A 23,437-nucleotide genomic window follows, 5' to 3' on the forward strand; every position below is an offset into this window, starting at 1 on the left:
ATTAAATATCAAAGAAATGAACTTTCATAACAATTACGTCATGAGTCATCACGAATAAATCACGTTAACGAGACACGCACATTGTCACGCACAATACCAATTTTTTGTATGATTTAGAACCATCGGTTATAACCTAGTCTGTAACCTTCATTTTGTGCTTACTGATTTGTATTCCCTGAGGATGCCAATAGAAACAGATTGGCGAAACATGTAGGAGGATAAAAATAAAGCTACTTGATAAAGATTTTATAAAAAAGTGTAATATTCTTATGAATAATTGTCAAGAAAAAATTCAACATAAGAAACAGCCCTGTTTAACTATACATTTAGTTAACTGACAGGTAGATTGGTTTTCTGGTATGACTAAATAATTTTGAGTTTACTGTATTGCTTACCTGGTTTGCTGAATAGGTAGTGAATTTCTTTAGGCGGCAAATGAATTCCATTGCCCACTGTTAGACCACTACCCTGCTTACTGAAGGCTTGAAGTGGCTTGAGAAAGTTCTTTGTTTGGTCTTTAGAACTAGGATTTTGGACTAGAAACAAATAATATAAGTAAAAAGTAAATAAATTAGAAAAGAACAAAAAACTTAGCCCACCCATGATACTGTTTTTCAGCAGGGTTACCTGTTGTAGGTGGGTGTCACAGAAAAGTCTAATATAATAGTAATAAGAAATGTGATAGCCATTATTAAAACCTGACTTAAATTTTATTTTGCTTCTATAAAACAGAACTGTTTTTTAGAAGCAAAATCAGACAGGTTGATAATTAACGTATTTATATTAGTGCTTTGTTTCCTTTGAATAGTTTATAATGTCTTTGCCTTGTGTCTCTCTTACTCTAAGTTCTGTACTGGGATGTAAAATTAAACAGGTATAAAAAGCAGAGCTCAGAAAAGCGCAGTCGTTCATAAATTCATATGCATTGATTGGGTGATGGGAATGATAATTAACCAATAAGCATTATGTAGAACTATTAATCTGCATGAAGTGCATAGCTTTCACATTTGGAAACAATAGATTATTATTAATATATATTATTTTTTAGTGGTATAATTTTTATCCAGTCACATTAAGAAATATTAACCACCTGATATGGATGCAATATATCATTTGTCTCTTATCCGTGCTATTTTTGTATAATTTCAATAATATTACAATTTTATTGGGCACTTTGCATCCATAGTAACACTGATGTCAAGGCCAGTTAAGTGGTTAAGTCAAAATGACAAAGTGTAATTTAAAATACTGTAATTTTAGAAACATGTGCAAGTAAGTTTTTTTGATAATATAGTTTGTCTTATTGGGAAATCAATCTGTAAGTGGCTTTTGCACATGTGCAGTTTTTAAAGTTTGAGTTTTGTTACTTTATAAATATATGGTTGACTCTCACTAAAAAAAAAAAAAAAAAAAAAAAAAAAAAAAAAGTTATAGTAAATTTTTTTACTGTAACAGACGTAACCAAGGTGCTAAGTATCAAATCTCTGAAATTCACAATATCAAACTATCTCTATGACAGCATTTCTGTGGACCTCAGGAGTTCACTTTATTGGGAGTCAATTGTATTTCTTTCAAAATTAAAATCAGGCTTCTTTATTGGAGATCTGTCATAAAATCTGCGTTGATGAAATATAATTTGCCACTATTGTTTTCAGTTGATAATCATTGGTACCGTGTTGCAGCATTAGATGTTACCCCCACTGAAAGTTACATATTTTTTGTGGATTTTGGGCATTCTGCAGTAATTAGCAACAGCTTTATTAAAAGGATGATCCCTGAATTCATGCGATTTCCATTTCAGGCCATTCATTGTTGCTTGGCTGGTAAGTTACTTTTAATGGATAGAATTTTTTTCATATAAATTTACATAAGCCACTAATTTTATTATATAATGTATGGAAAACTATACCGTAGAAATTTGAAACTTGATATCGTTGTGATTTTCAGACTAAAAGTGTCTGTTTACTCTGAGATCATGGCAACTGAGAAGATCAGTGTACTACTCTGTACTGTTTTGCAAAATCGGGAACAAGGGTATTGTACCTTTCCACACATTGCAGGTAAAAAAATTTTCTCAACCTTAAGAAGAAAGTAATCTGTCAAGTTTTGGAGCATAAGTTGTAAATATATGCACTGGAAGAGTGCATCACAACTGATTTTGCAGAGGTTACAAAGATGCCTGCAAATAAAGTCGCATAAATTCCAACTTTTGTAGTTCACGTGTAAGGAAGGTAATACGAGGGTTGTTTGAAAAGTTTGGTAAAAAATCAGTTAAACACTTTTTGTTGGAAATAATCATCTTTATTTCTCGACATAGTCTCCATTGAGGTCTACACATTTGGTCCTGTGAGTTTCCAATTTCTTCATCCAACCTAAAAAAAGTAGGATTTGTCAAATTGTGCAAAATAGTCATTGACAGCCTTAATGACATCCTAGTTCGAAGAAAATTTTTTTCCCACTGAGCGAAATTTTTAAGTTTGGGAACAAGAAGTCATATGGGACCAAGTCCAAAGAATACAGTGAACATGGAACCAATTCGAACCCCAATTCGGAAAATTTCCTATTGTGACGGTTGATGTGTGGGATGGTGCATTACGTTGATGAAAGAGCACTTTTTTTGTATGCCAATTGTCGCCGTTTTTTCTTCAGTTCTTCTTTTAACTGGTCAAACAATGATGCATAATAGACTCCTGTTATTGCTTTATCACTTTCCAAATAGTCTATCATGGTAATTCCTTGGGAATCCCAAAAAAAACAGTAGTCATCATCTTCCCAGCTGACAAAACGGTCTTTGCTTTTTTCAGTGCTCTTTCACCGGGCATTGTCCATTGTTTTGACTGCTGTTTGGACTCAGGTATGTAGTAGGGGATCCAAGTTTCATCTACAGTCACGAATGGATGCAAAAAATCCTGCAAATTGCGATTAAACATTGCCAAACACTGCGTTGAAATGTCTTTTTTGCATGCGTTTTTGATTGACAGTCACAATCACGCCATCCATCGACACACACTGCTTTTTCATGTGCAATTTTTTGTGCAGGATATTATACACCCGTTCAGTTGAGATGCCTACAATCTTGGCAATCTTACACACTTTCACTTCCATAACAGTACCATGGATTTTGTCAGTCATTTCCTTTGGTCACTACTGGAGTGCGCTTCATCTTTGATGGACTTAAAACCATTTAACTATTTATCCAAAAATAAATAGTCTTTAATGCTGGTGCACAGTCCCCCATGAACTGCCTTTAACTCGGTTTTGATCTGTGCGACCGTCCACTTCTTCAAATAAGAGTGTTTTATCACTACAGGAAACAAATTTTTCTCCATTTTTATGAAAAATGCATGGTCATTTTAAATGTTTGCCAAACGACAACTATATGTCGCACTTGGCTAAAATTTTTCCAGGGGTCATGAAAAAGATGATACGTGCCAAAAGTGGTATGAATGAACAAATTGTGTCGCTGTCTATTGGAAATTTACCATACTTTCAAACCACCCTCGTAGTATTTTGTATTTGGTAACAGAAACATCTGTTGGAATCCCATTTAGATTGCAGGAAACCTTTAAGAAATTTTATAACTGAAAGTGAGTTAGTGGTCTGACACAGAGATGAAAGGAAAGTTTTGCTTCTGGAAACTTTAGATTTTCATCTGGCATAGCAAGCAGACCAGTTATTATAGCATATGCTGTTAATAGAGTATATTTTATAGCTGTTCTGTTGTTATGATATGGTTGTAATTCCACCTGATTAACTTCTGCTGGTCATTGATGACAGTGACAAAGGATTTTGTATGACACTAAGGGAATGCTTCATTTTGAGCACGGTTTCTAGATAAGTGATGCTGAACCCTGACGTTTAAAGTTGTCTTACAAAATAACATGTCGTCTTTAAGATGTTAGTTGATAAACAGAACATCATGATGTTGACACCCAACGTTTTCACAGCATATCAGAATATTTACTTATCAGATCATCCCTAGGTTGAATATTTTGTTCCACAGTATGTTCAAATACAATCAATGATCCTTTTTTATATGCAGTAGAAACAGTCGCATCATTCTTTTAAGTCATTTCCAGAAGTTCCCAGTGCTTCAATTACACGAGTTTTTTTAATAGTGATTGGTCTCCACAATAGAATGGAGATTTCAGTTTGCTTCAGTGCCATCCTACCAGGCAGGTGGACAGGAAGGAGGTCCATCATATTACACCTCAAGTCCCCTTGATTTACACTGTGTGACCTTCTTCCAGTGATGATGTGTGAAGTAGACTGTGTATTTGTCAACACTAAATGACCTTATGGAATGAGAAAGATAAATTGAACTGTCACTTCTTTTCATTTCTTTCTTAGTTTTCTATATATTACATTATAAAATAGTAAATAAAGTGCATTATTATGTATAATAATATGCATTATAATAGCAGTTTTATAATTGTCTATCAGTAAACATAATAATTTGATTTTGACATATCATCCTGATGTGTCAACCTTAAAGGGTGATCAGGTGACTATGATGATACTGCATGATTAAGATTACATTATTAATAATCTCCCACTAAGAATTTTCTTCCAAATTAGTCTATTACTTGTCAACACTTCAATATTTCATATCTAACATTTCATTCTTTTAAGTCATTTCTAACTGCATCAATTTACCTAAACCTAGGTCATTCTCTGTCTTCTTCTATCTTGGCATCAGCCATCTGTTTTACTAACCTTTCCCATTCTATTTAAGTGACCATACTACCTTAGATTAGCCCTGCTCACACATTCTTGAAAGCAAACAATGTCAGTTCTTTCCTAATGTCTTCTTTGTTAATATAATTGTGTCACTGATGCCATCTGTTCGGTCCCCTAATTTTTTTTAACAACTTTCATATCTGTGGTCAAGTGCTTTATTTCTAAACCAACTCTGAGATCTATAAGTTAAAATTGATTGGATTACTGAGTTATATACAACTAATTTGGTGTTTCGACTAATTTCTTTCTTATTCCATATCAGTTTATTCAGCTGACTTCCTATCATACCAGCTTTGCTTATTCTGTTGTCTGTTTTCAGATTTAACTTGGCATCTTCAGTATAAACTGTGCCTAAATAGCTGAAATCTGTAGGCTCTCATTCAGAACACAGCTGAAGTTTTCATGCCTATTTTCATAATTTTGGTCTTTTTTATTATTGATTTTCATGCCAAATTTGTTATAGCTGTTATTCAATTTAGTTAGTGATCTTGGAAACTTATATTGGATGTGTTTAGAGAGCTAAGTTTGATATCTCCAATTCTAATATCAGGTCTATATAGATGAGATAATGTGAAACTTTGTCTTACCCCTGATTTTACATCATTCCATCTGCCTGTATTCCTTTCAGTCATGATTTAAATGTAGACATTGTCCTATATAATGTTCCATTTACCCCCTATAACTGTAGTGGTTTGAAAAACTATTTACTGGGAATCTTGTCGCATGCCTTTTCCACATCCACACAACTTTAGTACAGATCCGTGTTATATTCCCATGACTTCTCAACTTTTTAACATAAAGAGAAAATCTGATCCTGGCAACCTCTGTTTGGCCTGAATTTAGCATATTCTTCTCCCAGTGTCTCTTCCACCATTTATCTAAACCTCTTTTCAAGTATGCTTTCTTGTTTTGCCAGTACAGCCCCATCAATTGCTGACAAACACAATAATAATATAATGTGCCAGAGATATAAAATTGATGTTTCTGATAAGATAACGGGTATATTGTGTGGTTTGTGTTGCCACTGGCTACATGCTTCCTGTGCAAAAATAGAGGAATCAGTGCACAAACTATTTATCAACCTGAACCAGCCCTTCTGTTTGTTGTGCTTCCATTCTGTAAAGCAGCTTCTGAACTTAGGTAAATTAGTCAAAATCCTTAACACTATGAACAAAACTTTCTCCTCCAAATTCTAAATGCTGGAAGGTAAGCTTGAACTATTTGAGAATCATTGCTGCAACACAAGTGCACCTTTGACTGACAATGAACCTCATGAACTAATCGTTTCAACAGTACACAAGTAAATTCAGGACGAAAACGAGAAATTTAATGCCATTATTCTTACTTTCCTACGGAAAGTGGCAAATCACCAAAAGATATAGCAAATTAGTGGGATAATGCAACTTTAATTCTAGAAATATTGTCAGGTGATATCGTTTTGGATCCACAAACAAAAGAAATGACAGAATGAACTTTCCATTCCTCGTGAAAGTGACTTGAACACACTCACAAGCACATCTTAACTAGTAACAGTGATTAATAATAAATTCAAGGACACTTGCCCCTTGACCTAACTTCTGCCCAGAGAAAATAAGGATGACAACTTTGAAAACAACTTCAACAAAAATGCCAAAATGGAGACAACAGTTGGGTCATTGGCTACAAACAAGGAAAATTAGTGCAGAAATTAAGTGACACCGCTGTCAAGACCAGTATGCAGGCACTGCATAGGAAACATGCAAGATTCTTGCAGTCAAATACGTGGGTGATCTGAAAAGTTCTTGGCCTAACAATGAAAAAAACAAATTTATAATTTGAAAATTATTTTGCAACATAATCTCCCTTAAGACTAATACATTTATTTCACCAATGCTCCAGCGCCATTATCTCATCCCTGTCATGGTTCTCAGTAAGATTTGCAAAACACTCCTCTACAGTTGCAATCACCTCTTGATTCGAAGAAAAGCGCTGACCAGTGAGGAAGATTTTTAGTTTTGGGAAGAGGTAGAAGTCAGAGGGAGCGAATCTGGAGAATAGGGTGGATGTTTCAACAATTCATAGTGCAGATCCCTTAATTTTCGCTTTGCCAAAACACCTTTGTGGGCAGGTGCATTGTGCTGATGAAAGATGATTTTTTCTTCTGCAAACTTTTTCTCATCATCATCATCAAATTCCTGCATGTACCCTCAAGGGGTACATGCAGGAATTTCTCAAGTATACTTGCATAGATCTTGCCAGGAACATTCAGTAGGGAAATACCTCTGTAATTCTCACATGCAGTTTTATTTCCCTTTTTATATATGGGCACTATGAGAGCTCTACTCCAATCATCAGGAATTCGTCCCTCTGCCCAGGCTTTCTGAACTATGCAGTGCAGCCACTGTATGACTCTTATACCACCATACTTCAGCATTTCTGGTCGAATATCATCTACTCCTGCTGCCTTTCCACATTTCAAGCCTTTGATAGCTTTTTCTGATTCAAGTATGGATATGTATTCCTGACTGCATGCCTGGTCAGTGTTTTTTACCACTGTGCTGTCATCACTGCTTGTTTCATTTAGCAGTTTTTCAAAGTAATTACTCCATACTTCAAGGATATCTTTTTCTCCCGTTTTCATGTCACCTTTATCATCTCTAATTCCTTTTATAGCACTCTTTCCTCCATTCTTAAGCTTCTTCAACAACCTCCAGAATATTTTGCCACCTTCTTGATATTTATTTTCTATATTCTTGCCAAAGTCTTCCCATGACTTTTGTTTAGCTAGTTTTACACAGTGTTTAGCATTCTTGCATTTGTCTCTATATTCTCTAAGAGCACAAGTTGACTTATTTGACAGGAACTTTTGGTATGCTTTTTTGTTTTCCTTCACTGCTTCACTGATTTTTTTATCCTTACAAACAACCTCACCACATGCCTCTCTGGCAGAATCAATCAATGTTTTCTTCAGAGTTTGCCACTGAATCTCCAAGGTTTGATTCCTGTTCTCAAACTCTTTCATTTTTTCTTCAATAATCTTTGTGTATTTTAGTCTACAGCTCACATCTGAGAGCTGCTCAACTTTTATTCGCTTTAAAACTTTCTTACATGTTATTCTTTTCAATATTAAATTCAATTTTATCCTGCTCAAGACTAAATAGTGATCACTTCCAATTTCAAATCCTCTGTACACTCTGGTGTCCTGCACCAGGGAGAAAACATCACTATCAACAATAACATAGTAAATGAGACTTTTCTTATTCCTAGCCTCTGCTCTCCATGTGAATTTGTGCACATTTTTATGTTGGAACATGGTGTTAGCAATAACCAGTCCATGTCCTGAGCAGAAATCCAACAGATATTTGCCGTTATTATTAGCTTTGCTCTTTTCTCCAAATTTTCCCAAAATATTTTTGTATGTCTCACAATCATTTCCTACCCTGCTATTTAGATCCCCAACAAGGACCAACTTTTCATTTTTCATTGTGTCAGTTGCTCTTTCTAAAGCCTCAAAAAATTCCTCCACTTCTACCTTAGTAGAACCTTCTGTGGGACCATAGGCACAAATAAGTCTCATTGTCCAGTTCCCCATTCTCATATTTGCCCACATTACTCTACTTGAGACTGACTGCCATTCAAGAAGATTAGCCTCGTATTTTGTGTTGAATACTATGGCTACTCCTTCTTTTCCTTGATTGTCATTGCCTGAATATAACATTTTGTATTTATTGCTCAGAAAGATCTCACCAGTTTTGGTCTTTTTGTTTCAGTCACCCCTATTATGTCGATCTGGTACTTATCTAATTCCTGAGCTAGCTCCATTTCTTTGCCATTCAGGCTTCTTACATTGATAGTACCGATCTTTAACTCTGGTGATGTTGAGTTGGGGTTTATTTTCAGATTTCTTTCAGTAGCTGACTTTTTGCTGTTCGCTCTGGTTCCCTGGCGAAAACAACGGGGGCCTTGTTTAACCGGGCGACGTTCCAGCCGGCATGAAATTTTGTCATGTTGTACCATCATTCTATATTTTGGTTTAACCAATAAGAATACAATTTGGTCGGCTAAATCCCAAATTGCCAGCCCATCCTCGTCCATTCAGTATCCAAGTAGATACCCAACAGGGTGCACCACGAGAAGGTGAGGATTGGACATTAGGTCAGAAGCCCTGGTCGGTTCTCCACATTCCTTTAAAGGCTATGTGAAGGTCTCCTCTCAGTTATACAGCTTTGACCCTTTCTCACGAATTTTTTCGTCTAGTCTGGTTAAAATATCAGAATAATATTCCCCGGTTATTGTTTTACCCTTTTCAAGATAATTAATAAACAAAATGCCTTTTCATCCCAAAACACCAATGCCACGATCTTTCCTGATGATGGAAATGACTTTGTCTTCTTTGGTGCTGAACAACCAGCTTCTGTCCACTGTTTTCACTGCTGTTTGGATTCTGGTGTGTAATGGTAAATCCATCTCGTTAAAATGCTCCAAGCACTGTTCAGAGATTTTCATGTGAGTGTGTTTTTGATCAATGTGGCACCCATCTTGTGCAAAGCTTTTTCATTTGCAATTCTTCGTGCAAAATATATCCTACATGTTCTTTTGCAATGCCTATGGTCCCAGCAATTTCATGTACTGATCAATGATTTCTGGTGTTGTTACACTTTTTGGACGTCCTTCATGTGGATCATCTTCAAGGATACAGCCATGTTTAAACTCAGCAGCGTATTTCTTAATTGTTGAAAACAAAGGAGAAGAATGCCCATAAACTTTTATGAACTTCGAATGAATTTCTTTTGCATTAAACCTTCTTTTACAAAGATTTTTATAACTGCACGATACTCAATTTTATCCATTTCAAAGGATACAGATAACACTTTGATTTCTGACAGCTGTATAAAAAAAACTACTTGATAGAATGACTTGCAATTTCACATGGATGCTTATGATAGATGTACCAACTTATATAAAAAAAAATCTTGCCAATAGTGTTGCCATTTATATTCGAGGCCGAGAACTTTTCAGACCACCCACGTATGTACCAGAAAGAGCCTTGCATATATCGATTTTCTAACATAAGTGGTCTCAATTCCAACCTTTATAGTGTCTACTACCATCTCCAGTCTACCAAATCCCACCTACTCTTCTTGGCAGAAACTCAAATTTCGCCTCCCTCCAGCAGTATTCATTTGAACTTTCCAAACTACACACTCTTTAACTCCTTTCGACCCGAGGGCTGTATCTGCATATCACATATATCTGCTCTGGCATAACTTGCTAGAAAGTAACCAACCTAGAATCACCCAACTTTGACCTTCTTTGGTTGAAAATCTCCCTTTCCCAATCAATTAAATTTATTTGCTGTCTCTATCACTCCCCTAATGCCACCAACCCCTATGAGCTGTTTAAATTCCTCTCCTTAAAATTCGATTTTCTCCAATCCCACTTCCCTATCAGCAAAATCATCCTCCTAGGAGATTTTAATGTCCAAAACACCAATTGGATTTCCTCTTACACAAATTGTCCCATGTTCCAACCAGAATACCAAGTAACCCTAACCATTCCCCAAACACCCTAGATCTCTTCCTCATGAGTTACCCTTCCAAATACATAGTGAATATAGTGAACTCTCTGGGTAATTCCAACCACAATCTAGTGCTCGTCTCCTCTCCCATGCAACAATGCTTACACAGCCACTCCCATACAAGTGTAGTTCGGCATCACAACAGTGCCAAGTGGGACAGCATCTGTGGCTTCTGTGCCTTATTCCCATGGTTAGACTATTGTTCTGTCTTTCCAATCCATACATGTGCACCGAACATATCACCAAAGTAATGCTTACTGGCATGGAAACATACATTTCCCTGGAAACCTGGAAATCAATTATAAAGGCATGGCCTCCTTACTATATAGTGGCAACACATCTAGAAAAAGAACACAAATATAAAATAAGCCAATGTTAGTTTAAAAAGTTTAAACTTTTTAAAAAGTTTCCCCCTTCTTCTTTTCAGCCATTTTCTGTCCACTGCTCTACAAAGGCCTCCTCCAGTTATTTCCACCTTTCTCTGCTCTTGGCAATGGTTGACCAATTTTTCCCAACAAAATTTGACAGTTCAATCGCTCCACTTTCTTTTAGGACGTCCTCAGCCTCGTTTCTCTTCTTTTATAATCTAGTTGGTTAGTTTGGTGGTCCATTGCTCATCTTTTCTTCTGGATAGATGTCCAGCCCATTTCCATTTTAGTCGCTTATGGTGAAGAATGATGTCAGTGATGTGAGTCTGGCTTCTTATCTTTTAATGTGATGCCTATCATCACATTAAAGTTTCCTATATTATCCTAAAGACAGCATTCCATTCTTCAACTATCCTGATTCCTTTTTCTTGTGAAAACGTGTATGTGGGCCAAACTGGAAGAAGTTCTGAAATGCATTAAAAAGATCATGTAGGTAATGTTGAAGATAAGAGAGAATTTGGGACTCAACAACCAAATTGTACTCTTTATTGGCTTAACCAGAAATACGCATGATCTCCTTACCATATGTAAAGTCTTGTATTTAGAGCATTTGCATTTCTTTTGAAATTTTAGTTTAGTTCTCCATTTACTAGTGTAATACCCTGCCAATGCAGCTTGCTTTTGCCAGCATATGGTTAGAGTTGACATGACAGTTTGTTGACATGAATGACTGCCTATGGCACAAGAACTTGCACTGAAATTGAACAAATGTTATACCTGTACTGTATCTGTCATCTTGTCTTCTGTGTGCTAGCATTTCCAAAGTAAACATTGCCGTATTATCTCAATTAGTCTTTTAACTCTTGTAGGGAAAGTCAGTTTTGATGTGTATGCCATTTTTTTTACAAAGTTCAGTAGGGGAAAAAAAAAGTAAGGAGGTTGTCAAGTTAGGACTACAAAGTAGCCAGGATATTGGTTCTTTTTATTATAAATATATAAAAATTATATAAATATATTTTATATAAGAAGCTGTTGCTTCTTGATAGAGTTGCCTAAATTTTGTTACACATTTATGCCCTCTATAACATATGCTTAACTTTTTCTTGCGCTGTTATCATATTAATGCTGCTGATTGGACTATCTAAGTATGCATGCACACAAAATTCTTTGAATAGGTTAACACACAACTATAGACTATTTGGTTCAAAAAATATTGCTTTAAAAACACTGACATTCTTTTTGCACAAGCATCATATATAAAATTATGTAGGTTTACAATATACATTTATTAAATTCTTTAATAAATAGTAATATTGTTTTCATCCATTTTGTTTATAACTGCAGTAAACACAAACCCATAACAAATTTGATTTCTTGCATATGAAGATTCATATCAACAGCCTTTACCACTGCAGGTATTCTTAATACTGAGAATTCTTGATCTTGACTTTAGTAAAAAGCATTAAGAAAAAAATCTCTTGTCAGAGTGGCATTCAAGCCAATCAACACTATTCGGAAATTTTTAAGATCACCGAAAGATTCTCGTCCATTCTACAAGTACTCTGGAGTATATAATATACCTTGCTCATATGGTATTAGTTACGTAGGTCAGACATCTAGAAGCTTTGAAACGAGAAAGAAAGAACACGTAGGATATGTTCAGAAATAACAGACAAGACATTTCAGGCCTTTCATGCCACTTTGCCTCTACTAACTATCACATTGAGTGGGATAAGAGTCTTATGCCATACATAGAAGATAACTACCATTCAAGAACCTTTAAAGAAGCAGCTACAGTCGCCTGTTAAAACTGAAAACCTAAACAAGAATCTAGGTCTAATTTTACCAGAAATTTGGAAAACTTTTATCAGATCATTAAATATCAAAGAAATGAACTTTCATAACAATTATGTCATGAGCCATAACGAATAAATCACGTTAACGAGACACATGCATTGTCACACACAATACCAATTTTTTGTATGAATTAGAACCATCAGTTATAACCTAGTCTGTAACCTTCATTTTAGCTTATTAGTTTGTATTCCCTGAAGATGCCAATAGAAACAGATTGGCGAAACATGTAGGACTGTAAAATAAAGCTACTTGACAAAAATATATAAAAAAAGTGTAAAAATCTTAATTTAATTTTATAGGATATTTTCAGTGAATAAAAATATCATGATATTCCATTTGAGAACTATTGAATTTTTTAAAGCTTATAATAAATTTAAGATAATAAAACCTTCCTTTTTTTTTGGATACTGCAGGATAGATGTATTGCAATTCAAATATCCCACAAATTAAAAATATAAAAATGTTAATATCGTTGAAAACTTAAAATTGTAATACTTAAACCTTCTCTTTATAAAAAAGATGTCTCATTGGAATGTTGTTAATAACAACATTCCAGTGAGGCATCTAAAGGATTAAATCTGTAGTATTCAATTGTTTTATTTAAGTGCATATTCAATAATTGTTATTGTTGTCGTTGTGATTTTTACCATACATAGGAATTGTCAAACAAGATGAATGGGATGAAGAAGTGATTAGTGAATTGCAGAATATTATACCAATCAATAAACCTATGAAAATTACAGTGGTAGGAAAAGATCCATTGGGAGCATATTCAGTCCACATTCCAGTGTAATTATTATTATTATTATTACTACTACTATTGCTTTTTTATTTTACAAAATATAAAATTTATGGTTTTGTTAAAATGGGTTATTTGAAACATTTGATTTAAATGTGCACTGATTTCTTATCTGTTATGCTACATAACATGATTTTGTATATGCGAATAAAAATTGGAAGAAAAGAAAGTAGCTTATGCTTTATCCTCTAGTTACCTACTTACAATAATCTAACCATCAATCCTTCATATTTTCAGCCCATATGTCAACTGATCCTGAAGTTAACCTAACTTTCCCACAATAGTAGTGTTCTTGTGCAGTTAGACTGAATTTTATTATATTTTTTTCCCTTTCCCCTTTAAAAAATTCATCACTTTTTCTTTAGAACAAAGCAATTTTTCAAAGCAAAAGCGATATATGACAGTTAATAATAAAGTAACTTTTAACCAGTTTACTTTTATAAAGTTGGCACTTTATACTATTGTATATGACTTAGTTCTAGTGATTACTAGATATAGTGATTACTTAGCTATGTGATACTGATATTTATTTTATTTTCAGTAGTTTAATGTTTTCTAGTACAGTCTCATTCGCTTAGTCAGTTATGAAATACCAATGTATATTCTTGCTTTGTAAAGCAAAAGCAAGAATTACAAGCATTCGCATGTATGGTTTATTTTTTCCATTTATGCTCTATTACCTTGAATTTTCATAGCACATGTTAAAAATTTGGATACTTATTCTTTATTTCTAAAATAAAAGATTTCAGTAATGCAAAAATTGAGGCATTCATACATACTACCAATCTTTGTATTTATTCAACCTTAGTATCACATCTTGGTCTGGCTCCCATTGATGAGACCTCAATAAAAGTTGAAACCGTCTGGGTAATAACCCTTCCTGTAATGCATTGCATTATACATGTCTACAAGGATATGTGCTTTGCATTATGGTATATTAAGGCAAGTGATGTGAAGTCATTAGCTTCTATATACCAGTTGCCCCAGTCCTGAAAACACTTCAGGTGCAAACTTTGTTTGCTTGCACTTGGATAAAGGATTAAACCAAGTGTATAATTTCTTGGTATCTTTAATTTATATTTTTAAAGTATTCAAGGTGCACACGTTTATTATTCATTTTTAAATTATGGTTACTATTATTTTGGATGCTGTTTTTCATGCACTTGCGTTTCTTTTTATTTGTGTCTTGTTATGCTTTCTATAACATTCTTCGATACCATATTCATATTCAGACTTTTGCACTACAAAGTTGCACTTTTTTTTTCTTTCCTTATATTTCATTTTTCAGTATTTATACTTACATATACAGTACATGTATATGCCAAAATGTATATGCCATTTTTTCCTTTTAACCCAGATAATATGCATCATCAACCTGTATTATGAGTGTTCAGCAAATAATTTTTGCAATTATAAGAAGTTGTATTTTCAAACACCAGTGACGTTGGAAAGTTATAGTATCTACTGAATAGTAACATGTTTTTTGCAGATAGTATAACTTGTTATTTAGAACAAGTGTTTAAAAAACTGAAGTGAAGTGCTAACCTTCTCTCCTTTCATAATACAATAGTTTGCTTAATGTTTGATGCCACAAGTAAACACATGGATGGAAAGGACTTATCTTTTGGTTTGGGAATTTTTCTGTCAGGAGATGTAAAAATGGTTGGCATAACATCAGTCTCACATATTGGACTGAGTGATTAGCATATCCACCTAACTAACAGCTGTGGGTTGAATCCTGCCATATACATGTGTGTTTGATTATCTTTTGATGGTGGATGAATTTCATTGGTGTAAGCCTACTTTGCTCAGTGGCTCAAAAAAGTACCATGTTTGATCTCTAGATTAGGATTTCTGGACTTTGTGAAAATTGGCATTCTAATAATATTTTTAGTGTATATTTTCAATTTTCATTAAGTATTTTACTATATATTGTATAGTATGTATTCAGAAACTAATACCTCTGTAATTAGCAAGTTTTTTAATATAAATTTATAAAAGAAAACTTTTTTAAATATAGATATTGCCGGCCTGGTCGGCCGAGTGGTTAACATATCTGCTCTCCAGCCAAAAGGTTGTGAGCTCGAATCCCACCATAGGCATGGATGTTTATGATTGTCTGTGAAAATACTACTGGTGGTGGTGGTAGGCAGTAGGTGGCGCTGGTGTAGATGATGATGGAGACGAAGAGATGTAGAGTAGGTGCCCTCCCTCGATGAGTCTCAGGACTCCCTGGAGATGTCGTGTAATAATAATAATAATAATACTATACTTGTATTCCATTCTATTGGCATTTGTCCATTTGTATATCTTTTATTTAAAATTTTAAATAATTTATGATAATTTTTTTCTGTTACTTAGGTTGTCTTTCACTTTCATTGTTATTATGTTGTTTAAAGCATTTTGTAAGTTTTTGATGTAATTTTTGTTTTAATGTTAGTATTATCTGTCCAATAATCTGTAAAGTAATTTAAGAATTCTTTTAAATCTACTACACTTTATATTGCAATTTCTTTTAGTCAATTTATTATCAATTTATCAATTACATTCATCTTCAGTATTTTATAAGCATTGAGTCTTATTCATATATATCATTTTCTAGGTATGATACACATATTCACCTGCTTTCTCTGTGGGCTCTTTCTAATTTCTCTCTTGGCTATTGCTCATCTTTTTTTTTATATTCACTTTCATCTTGTTTTTTACTACTTAGCCATCTGTTAAAGGCCAGATTTTATTTTCAATTATTGTTTTTATTTCATTATCCAATATATGTATTTTTATGTCTCTAGTCTTTCATATACTTCTGATCTAATAATTTCTTTCATGTCATTCCATTCTTTCTCGATGTCTTCATTTTCTTGTGTCTTATCTTCTCTAAATAGTTACGCATCTATTGGTATACATTTGTTATACTTGAACTTTTAGTAGTCTTACTTTGTAATTAGATTTTGTTTCTCTGGTTTGTTTATTTATTTATTTGGATTTTTTGTAACCAGTTGGGGGGGGGTAACGTTAATTTTGTCTACACTAAATAATGATCTATATCTATGTGGATGTTATGTACAGTACACCCAGCTGTTGTAAAATAACTTGTCCATGCTTCAATATTTTTTTTTCTATTTAATTTTTAGTTCTATTTGTCAAGATTAACTTCTTTGCAGATATTGATACTAGGCTAATTTCTCTTCATTTTCACAAAGTAATATGATTTCTTTGAAATTATGGTTCCAGTGCTTCTTTCCATTATCTGGATATCTTTTTATTTTCTAGCATATTATTAAAGATGATATGATTTATCAGCAGCAATTTCTTTAGTTTTAACCATTTCTATTTCCATATTATCATTTCTACATGTCTTTCATCTACTCTGTAATGCTCATTATTTAATTTTTAGATAGGTCAATTACATTACTTAATTTTTTCTAAAGTGATATTTAAATCTACCTATAAGAGGTTATTTCATTATTGAAATTTATTGCATCAGTTATTGTTTTCTACATTTATTGAACATTAATTAATGTTACTTTTGAATAAAATATAATATTATGTAATTACTATATCTTGTCATTCATGCATTACATCTCATCATTCAACTTTTTTCACCACAGTAGGAATTGGGAGGATGGGAGGGAGGGGAAAGAAAATTGCTTTATTAACCTATTTGTTTATTATTTCATACCTTAAAGGTTTTTGCTAATTTCTGCATTCCATTATATATACATTACTTTTGTTTCTTCAAGTTCTGAGCTATAATTGGGAGTATTGGAAAGGCTGATAATTATTGCATCCGAAGGTGGATAAACAATTCTAGGATTGATCTTCTATACAGAACAGCTTGGAGTTTTATAAGGAAGGTCTTGTTTTAGATCTGCTTATGTTCTATAATAGAGTGGCAACAGAGTTGGATAAGAGGAGTGGATATAATGATATTTCCGTATTTTGCCAATTTGACATGATTAGAAGTTATATAAACTCCATGGGGTGGAGTTTATATAACAATTAAAATTGCATCATTGGAACAAATAAAGTTCTACTAATATGACAAAGTGTTTCTGCGAAAGTCATTGGGTTGGGTTTTTCTGCATATATCTGCAGTGAAGGATAGGTTTGCAGTATATGGAAATTGAGCTTGGATGTCTAAAAAAAAGTGATATGTTTTGCTACCTTATTTTCTGTTACCATCATCAGGGTTAAGATGATTTGCAAAATGCAAAGAAGATAGCTTTACTTTGATGCATTATAAAATGTTAGCTATATAACTTATAGAAAAATACAAATCTTAAGTTGCAGATGTTACATATGCCACTAATTTCTTCTTGTTGTGCATTATGGTGATTGTTAGAATACTTGATTCCTGAAGTATTAATTGGATCATCAATATTTACTTGGATAATCATCAACATGTTTGTGAAAAAATCAATTCCTTGTTTTCTGTTAAGTATTAAGGGTACCACATGAGTGAATAACTTCAAGAGATTCTTAAAATACTGTGAGAAATTTTCTTTCGGTGATGTATTCTACTCCATAATATGGTTTGTGGACGTGATGTGTAAGGTTAATCCTTACTTCCTGTTTTTGTTATGAGCGATATTGCTACTATGATTTCACTTTTCTTATATTGTACTTTCTCCCTTTGATTAATGTAAGGATTTCGACAGGAATGGTAAATTTGATAAATCTCTGGATGTTTCTAGACAAAGTTGCTGGTTTTTCTCTTTTGGAGACCTCTAAAGACTGCAGCTTGGATAGCTTATAATTCACCCTACTGTTTAGATCTTAAAGAAATGCAGTGATACAAGTTGAAATTTCACCAAGGCAAGATTATGTAACACCTAGAACAAAAGTGATATTAATGCAACTGATATAATCATTCAAGAAGGTGGGTCTCTATATCATACACCCATATTTGAATGTTATGTTTCTCTGTGTGCAATAGTTTATAAACTGCTTTTTCAGGATAACATTAAGACTAAATGAATAATCCTTTGTTCTTCCTTATTTTCAGTCATTGCTTAACACTCGGGAGGTTGCTGTGGTAATTTTGCAGTGTAGGACGCGCTATATCTGAGAGATAACATTCATTTTAGTATGTGCTAAAATGCAAAAAAAAATAAAGAACAAACACTGCAAATATAATACATGATGGTACAAATTAAGTGAATATTGAATCCAGCATTATTTCATAGCGGAATATAGAAACTACAAGAGTTTCATGCCGAATATATATATATATATAGAAACTAAAAGTTTCGATGGATGCAAGCATAAGTAGTGCCATACTGGGCAACTCGTAGCAAAGGTGGAGCAAGCTAGAGACCACTTTCCTTAGTATTTTCTATAAATGTAAAGCACATCTCCTAGAGCAGGGGGTTCTTAACCTGGGGGGGTGGGGGGGTGTACCCCTGGGGGTGCAAGAGAAGTTGCTAAATTTTGACCCAGATTCGATGGACGACAGCTATTTAATAAAAGACGATCTTATTGAAATACGAGCCAATGCACATATTCAAACAGAATTTGAAAAACTGGACTTAGAACAATTCTGGTGTACACAGTTAGAACCTTATCCACAGCTGGCAAAAGCAGCATTGCAGACACTTTTACCATTTGCCACCACCTACCTGTGTGAAATGGGATTTTCATCACTTTTGCACATAAAAACAAAAGCCAGAATTCACTTAAATGCAAGTGATGACTTACGCATGGCTCTTTCAAAAAAGGAGCTTCGCTTCAAAAGTATTATTATGAATAAACAACAACAACATAGCCATTAAAAATTGAGATATTTTGTATGTAAATGTATGTGTTTATTTTTCGATAAATAAATTATCTTGCAATAGATGTAATTTCCTAAATAAAGTAATAGAAACACATTTTTTCAAGGGGGTGCCGATCACTAAAAACGTTACGACCCACTGTCCTAGATGATATGTATGATAAATATTGAATCCAACATTATTTCAATATTATTTCAAGAGTTTCGTGCCAAAAATATAGAAACTAAAAGTTTCAGCAGACGCAAGCATAAGTAGTGCCATACTGGGCAACTCGGAGCAAAAGTGGAGCAAGCTCAAGAGCACAGTCCTCAGTATTTTCCTTAAATATAAAGCACATCTCCTAGAGGACATGTATGATAAAAATAAGCCTTTGGCTCTCTATTTCAGTAATACGTGATGGTTTATTTATTTTCAGTTACAATCTAGAAATTATTGAACAAAGAATAAAAAAAAAACAACTAAACTATACTATACTGACATTCAGAGGTCGCGGTATCTCTCAGATAACATTTACTGTCAAACATCATAAATCTTTACATGACATGTGTTAAACCAAACTGACAGCAAAAAAAAAGTGCGGAATATCACTCGTAACATATGAATGTTACGAGTGATATGCTACTCATGATCTTCAACCTATACAATAGATAGGTTAAAGAATATTCATGTTAACAATTAGCATTTATCTGTCAGATCAGATGCAACCTCCCGAGTGTTAAGATCTCAGACACACACTAGTTATATGCCTCTTGCAGATACTGGTTTCTTATGTACTGAACTGTCCACGCGGTTTAGCCTAGTGGCTATGCACTTTGCAACCATATGCCTCAGGAAGGAGTGTCCTGGGTTCGATTCCCATTGCTGACGTGAGGAGCTTAAGGATCTTCCTCAGCCATATCCAAGTTAGCCTGTCTTGGGCGTGGACAGCAGGGTTTTTTCGCCCAGTTTATCTGGGTTTTTTTTTTTTTTTTTTCATCCTGCAAGCAGGCAAACCGGCACCCTGAACACACGGATCTACAGCCATAAATACTTACCCCCCCCCCCCCTCATGGGGGGTTAAGTATTTATGGCGAGTTGAGACCCCCCCTCATGGGGGGGTCTCAACTCGCCTCAATAGGGACGGGGGAGAGGAGGAAACTCCATATGAATAAATAAATCAATTTACCCCAAAATGAAGATTTTTTAGTGTTATTTGGCAAATTTATTTATTTTGGATAATTTAATTATTAAATCGTTTGGTTTAATTTTTAAAATGATAAATTCATTATTCAATTTTTGTAACTACCTGATGGAGTATTGCTAGAAAAAAATTAACAGCTGTTTTTATCCTCTTAAGAAAATTAGAGTACATGGAGCAACACTAAAAAATAAGACACATGGGGGAAGGTCTGGAAAGTTCTGATAAACACCTAGAACTAAAGTGATATTGAAGCAACTGATATTACCACAAGTAAGAACATATGAGGATATAAGAATATAATAACATAATATCCCTTCTTCATAACTCTGCTACTAGTATGTTATTTCTTGTGGTTATATCAGTTGCTTTTTATCACTTTTGTTCTAGGTGTTTATCAGAACTTTCCAGACCCCTCCCTTATATTTGTATAGTCAGTTCTCACTATAGCAAACCTCTAGAAATGAGAAATAGTTTAGAATAGTAGCCCACCTGCAGGGCTATAATTAGGACTCCTTTGATAATTTGTTATAGTGAGTGAGTTTATTTGATTGTGTTTGTTACAGGGAGTGTCAGCTGTAAGGGATTCCACCATTGGCAATCATTTAGAGGTCCATAATCATGTCAGTCAACATAAACAAACATGGATCCTTGATCTGAGAAAGTTTGATATTGATTTTTTTTTTTTTGTAGTTTTTATTAGCATTAACATTCATAAGCATTCACTTTTACATTAATGTATAAAACTGCATGTTTTATATATGTTTTTTTTTTTTTTTTTCCCAATTTTTTGAAGTGCTCTAGATTATATGCTTTCAAAAGGCTTGGTGGAAGCTGAAGGCAGTGACATTCCTACTCTCACAAGAAATTCTACAAAATCGCGATCAGGTAATATATGTCTAAAGAAAGTTTGCAAGTTTTTATTATTTAATTCCTGAGACACTATATTCATCCATCCATTTACTCGTCTGTCCAAGGACGGGTTGAGTTCCCTCCTAATGAGGGGTTTACTGACGTATTATAATGCAGCTGGCTCACCACTCCTCTGCCACATGCCATAAGGACGGTATTTTTGACTGTAATCCTTGTGTTCATGGGGCCGGTTTGCCTGCTTGCGGGGTGAAAAACCCAGATAAACTAGGGGGAAAAACTCTGCTGCCCACGCCCAAGACCAGCTGACTTGGCTATGGCTGAGGAAGATCCTTAAGCTCCTCTCGTCGTCGATGGGAATCGAGCCTAGGACACTCTTTCCCCAGACATATGGTCGCGAAGCGCAAAGCCACTAGGCTAACCACGCTTCGGTTAGCCTAGTGTACATACGCGCGCGCACGCACGCGCGCACACACACACACACACACACACACACACACACACACACACACACAGAGGATGGGCTGAAAAGTTCTCCGCCTTGACCATAGATGGCAAAAGTATCGGCATGTTTTTTTTTTTTTTTTTTTTTTCCCAAGTTGGTACATCTCTGATAAGCATCTATGTGAAATTGCAAGTCATGCTATCAAGTAGTTTTTTTTTCCCTTGTATTTTCCCCTGTATCCCTTGCCCCCCCCCCCCCCCACCCCCCCCCCCCCCCACCCCCCCCCCCCCCCACCCCCCCCCCCCCCCACCCCCCCCCCCCCCCACCCCCCCCCCCCCCCACCCCCCCCCCCCCCCACCCCCCCCCCCCCCCACCCCCCCCCCCCCCCACCCCCCCCCCCCCCCACCCCCCCCCCCCCCCACCCCCCCCCCCCCCCACCCCCCCCCCCCCCCACCCCCCCCCCCCCCCACCCCCCCCCCCCCCCACCCCCCCCCCCCCCCACCCCCCCCCCCCCCCACCCCCCCCCCCCCCCACCCCCCCCCCCCCCCACCCCCCCCCCCCCCCACCCCCCCCCCCCCCCACCCCCCCCCCCCCCCACCCCCCCCCCCCCCCACCCCCCCCCCCCCCCACCCCCCCCCCCCCCCACCCCCCCCCCCCCCCACCCCCCCCCCCCCCCACCCCCCCCCCCCCCCACCCCCCCCCCCCCCCACCCCCCCCCCCCCCCACCCCCCCCCCCCCCCACCCAAACAAGATTTACATTAATGTTTGACTTCGTGAATTTCTTTCAGCAAAATCTGTTATTTATCAGGACTTCAATATTGGCAGGGCATATATGAGGTGTGACAATTTAATTTAATTCCTAATTGCTCCTGTAAAAAATCCACGTCTGGAACTATAAAGTAGTGACTACTGTTGCCTTCGAAGTAGTCTTGCATCTATACATTGGTTTAGATGGTATTCCCATTTTTGGAACAGGTCTGGAAACTGTTTTTTCTGGAATATTCTTGACCTCCTTTATCACATTATGCTGAATATCAGGTGATGTCAGAAAATATTCATCCTTTTATTGCAGTCTTTAATTTTGGAAACAGCCAGAAATCACAGGGAGTTAATTTGGGTGAATAAGCAGGATAACCTAATATGGATCTATTTTTTGGCCAGAAACTCTCTCCTGATGAGCGTACTACGGTTTGCTGCATTGTCGTGATGGATGATCCTCTTGTCAGGCCATAATTCTGGTCTTTTTCTCTGAACAAAATCTTGTAAGCTTTTCAGCACTTCTAAATAGCATTGTTGGTTGATCGTTTGTCCCTGTTCAATGCATTCTGAGTGGCCCTTGTGATCAAAGACCACACCAGCATGGTCTTGAACTGTGAATTTGGCGCGAGGTTTTTTTTGGATGTGGGGAACTTGGGGTTTTCCTATTGCGTTTTGTTTTGGGATCATACCGGAAGCACCGGGTTTCATCACCCATAATTACTCTTGGAAACATGCTTAATCGCAGAAAGATCAGTTGCAACTTGAACCCACCGCTACTTCTGTTTGTCCATCAAGATCCGAGACACAAACTTTGCAGATATCTTTCGCATATCCAATTCTTCAGTTATTACAATTATCCTTGCTGTTTCTCAATTCATTTGCAATTCATCAGCCATTAATCGCACACTTAATTGTCTGTCAGACCATACCAAATCTTGCACTGTGTTCACATCTGCATCTGTCATTTTTCTTTTTTTTTTTGGCTTCCCACCTCTGGAGTCGTCGTTCAGATCTTCTCGTCCACCGTTGGATCTCTTATGCCACTCCAAGACACTTGACCCAGAGCATCCACATCAAATGCCATTTTC

At 35.8% G+C, this 23,437-nt stretch overlaps 1 protein-coding gene across 1 annotated transcript in view; it reads left to right on the forward strand.

The window, feature by feature from the left end:
* Window positions 1-23,437, forward strand: part of LOC150099879 (uncharacterized) — a 434,429-nt gene that overhangs the window by 369,914 nt on the left and 41,078 nt on the right. The window contains exons 21-23 of the mRNA XM_090403509.1: window positions 1,656-1,823; window positions 13,179-13,311; window positions 21,072-21,163. Of these exons, the coding sequence (XP_090259635.1) occupies window positions 1,656-1,823; window positions 13,179-13,311; window positions 21,072-21,163 (393 nt within the window). The remainder of the gene's footprint in view (window positions 1-1,655; window positions 1,824-13,178; window positions 13,312-21,071; window positions 21,164-23,437) is intronic.

This window comes from Typopeltis vanoorti, chromosome 14 (assembly GCF_054136105.1).
Source record: "Typopeltis vanoorti isolate ZY-2024b chromosome 14, IOZ_Tvanoo_1.0, whole genome shotgun sequence".
Taxonomy (NCBI): Eukaryota; Metazoa; Arthropoda; class Arachnida; order Uropygi; family Thelyphonidae; genus Typopeltis; species Typopeltis vanoorti.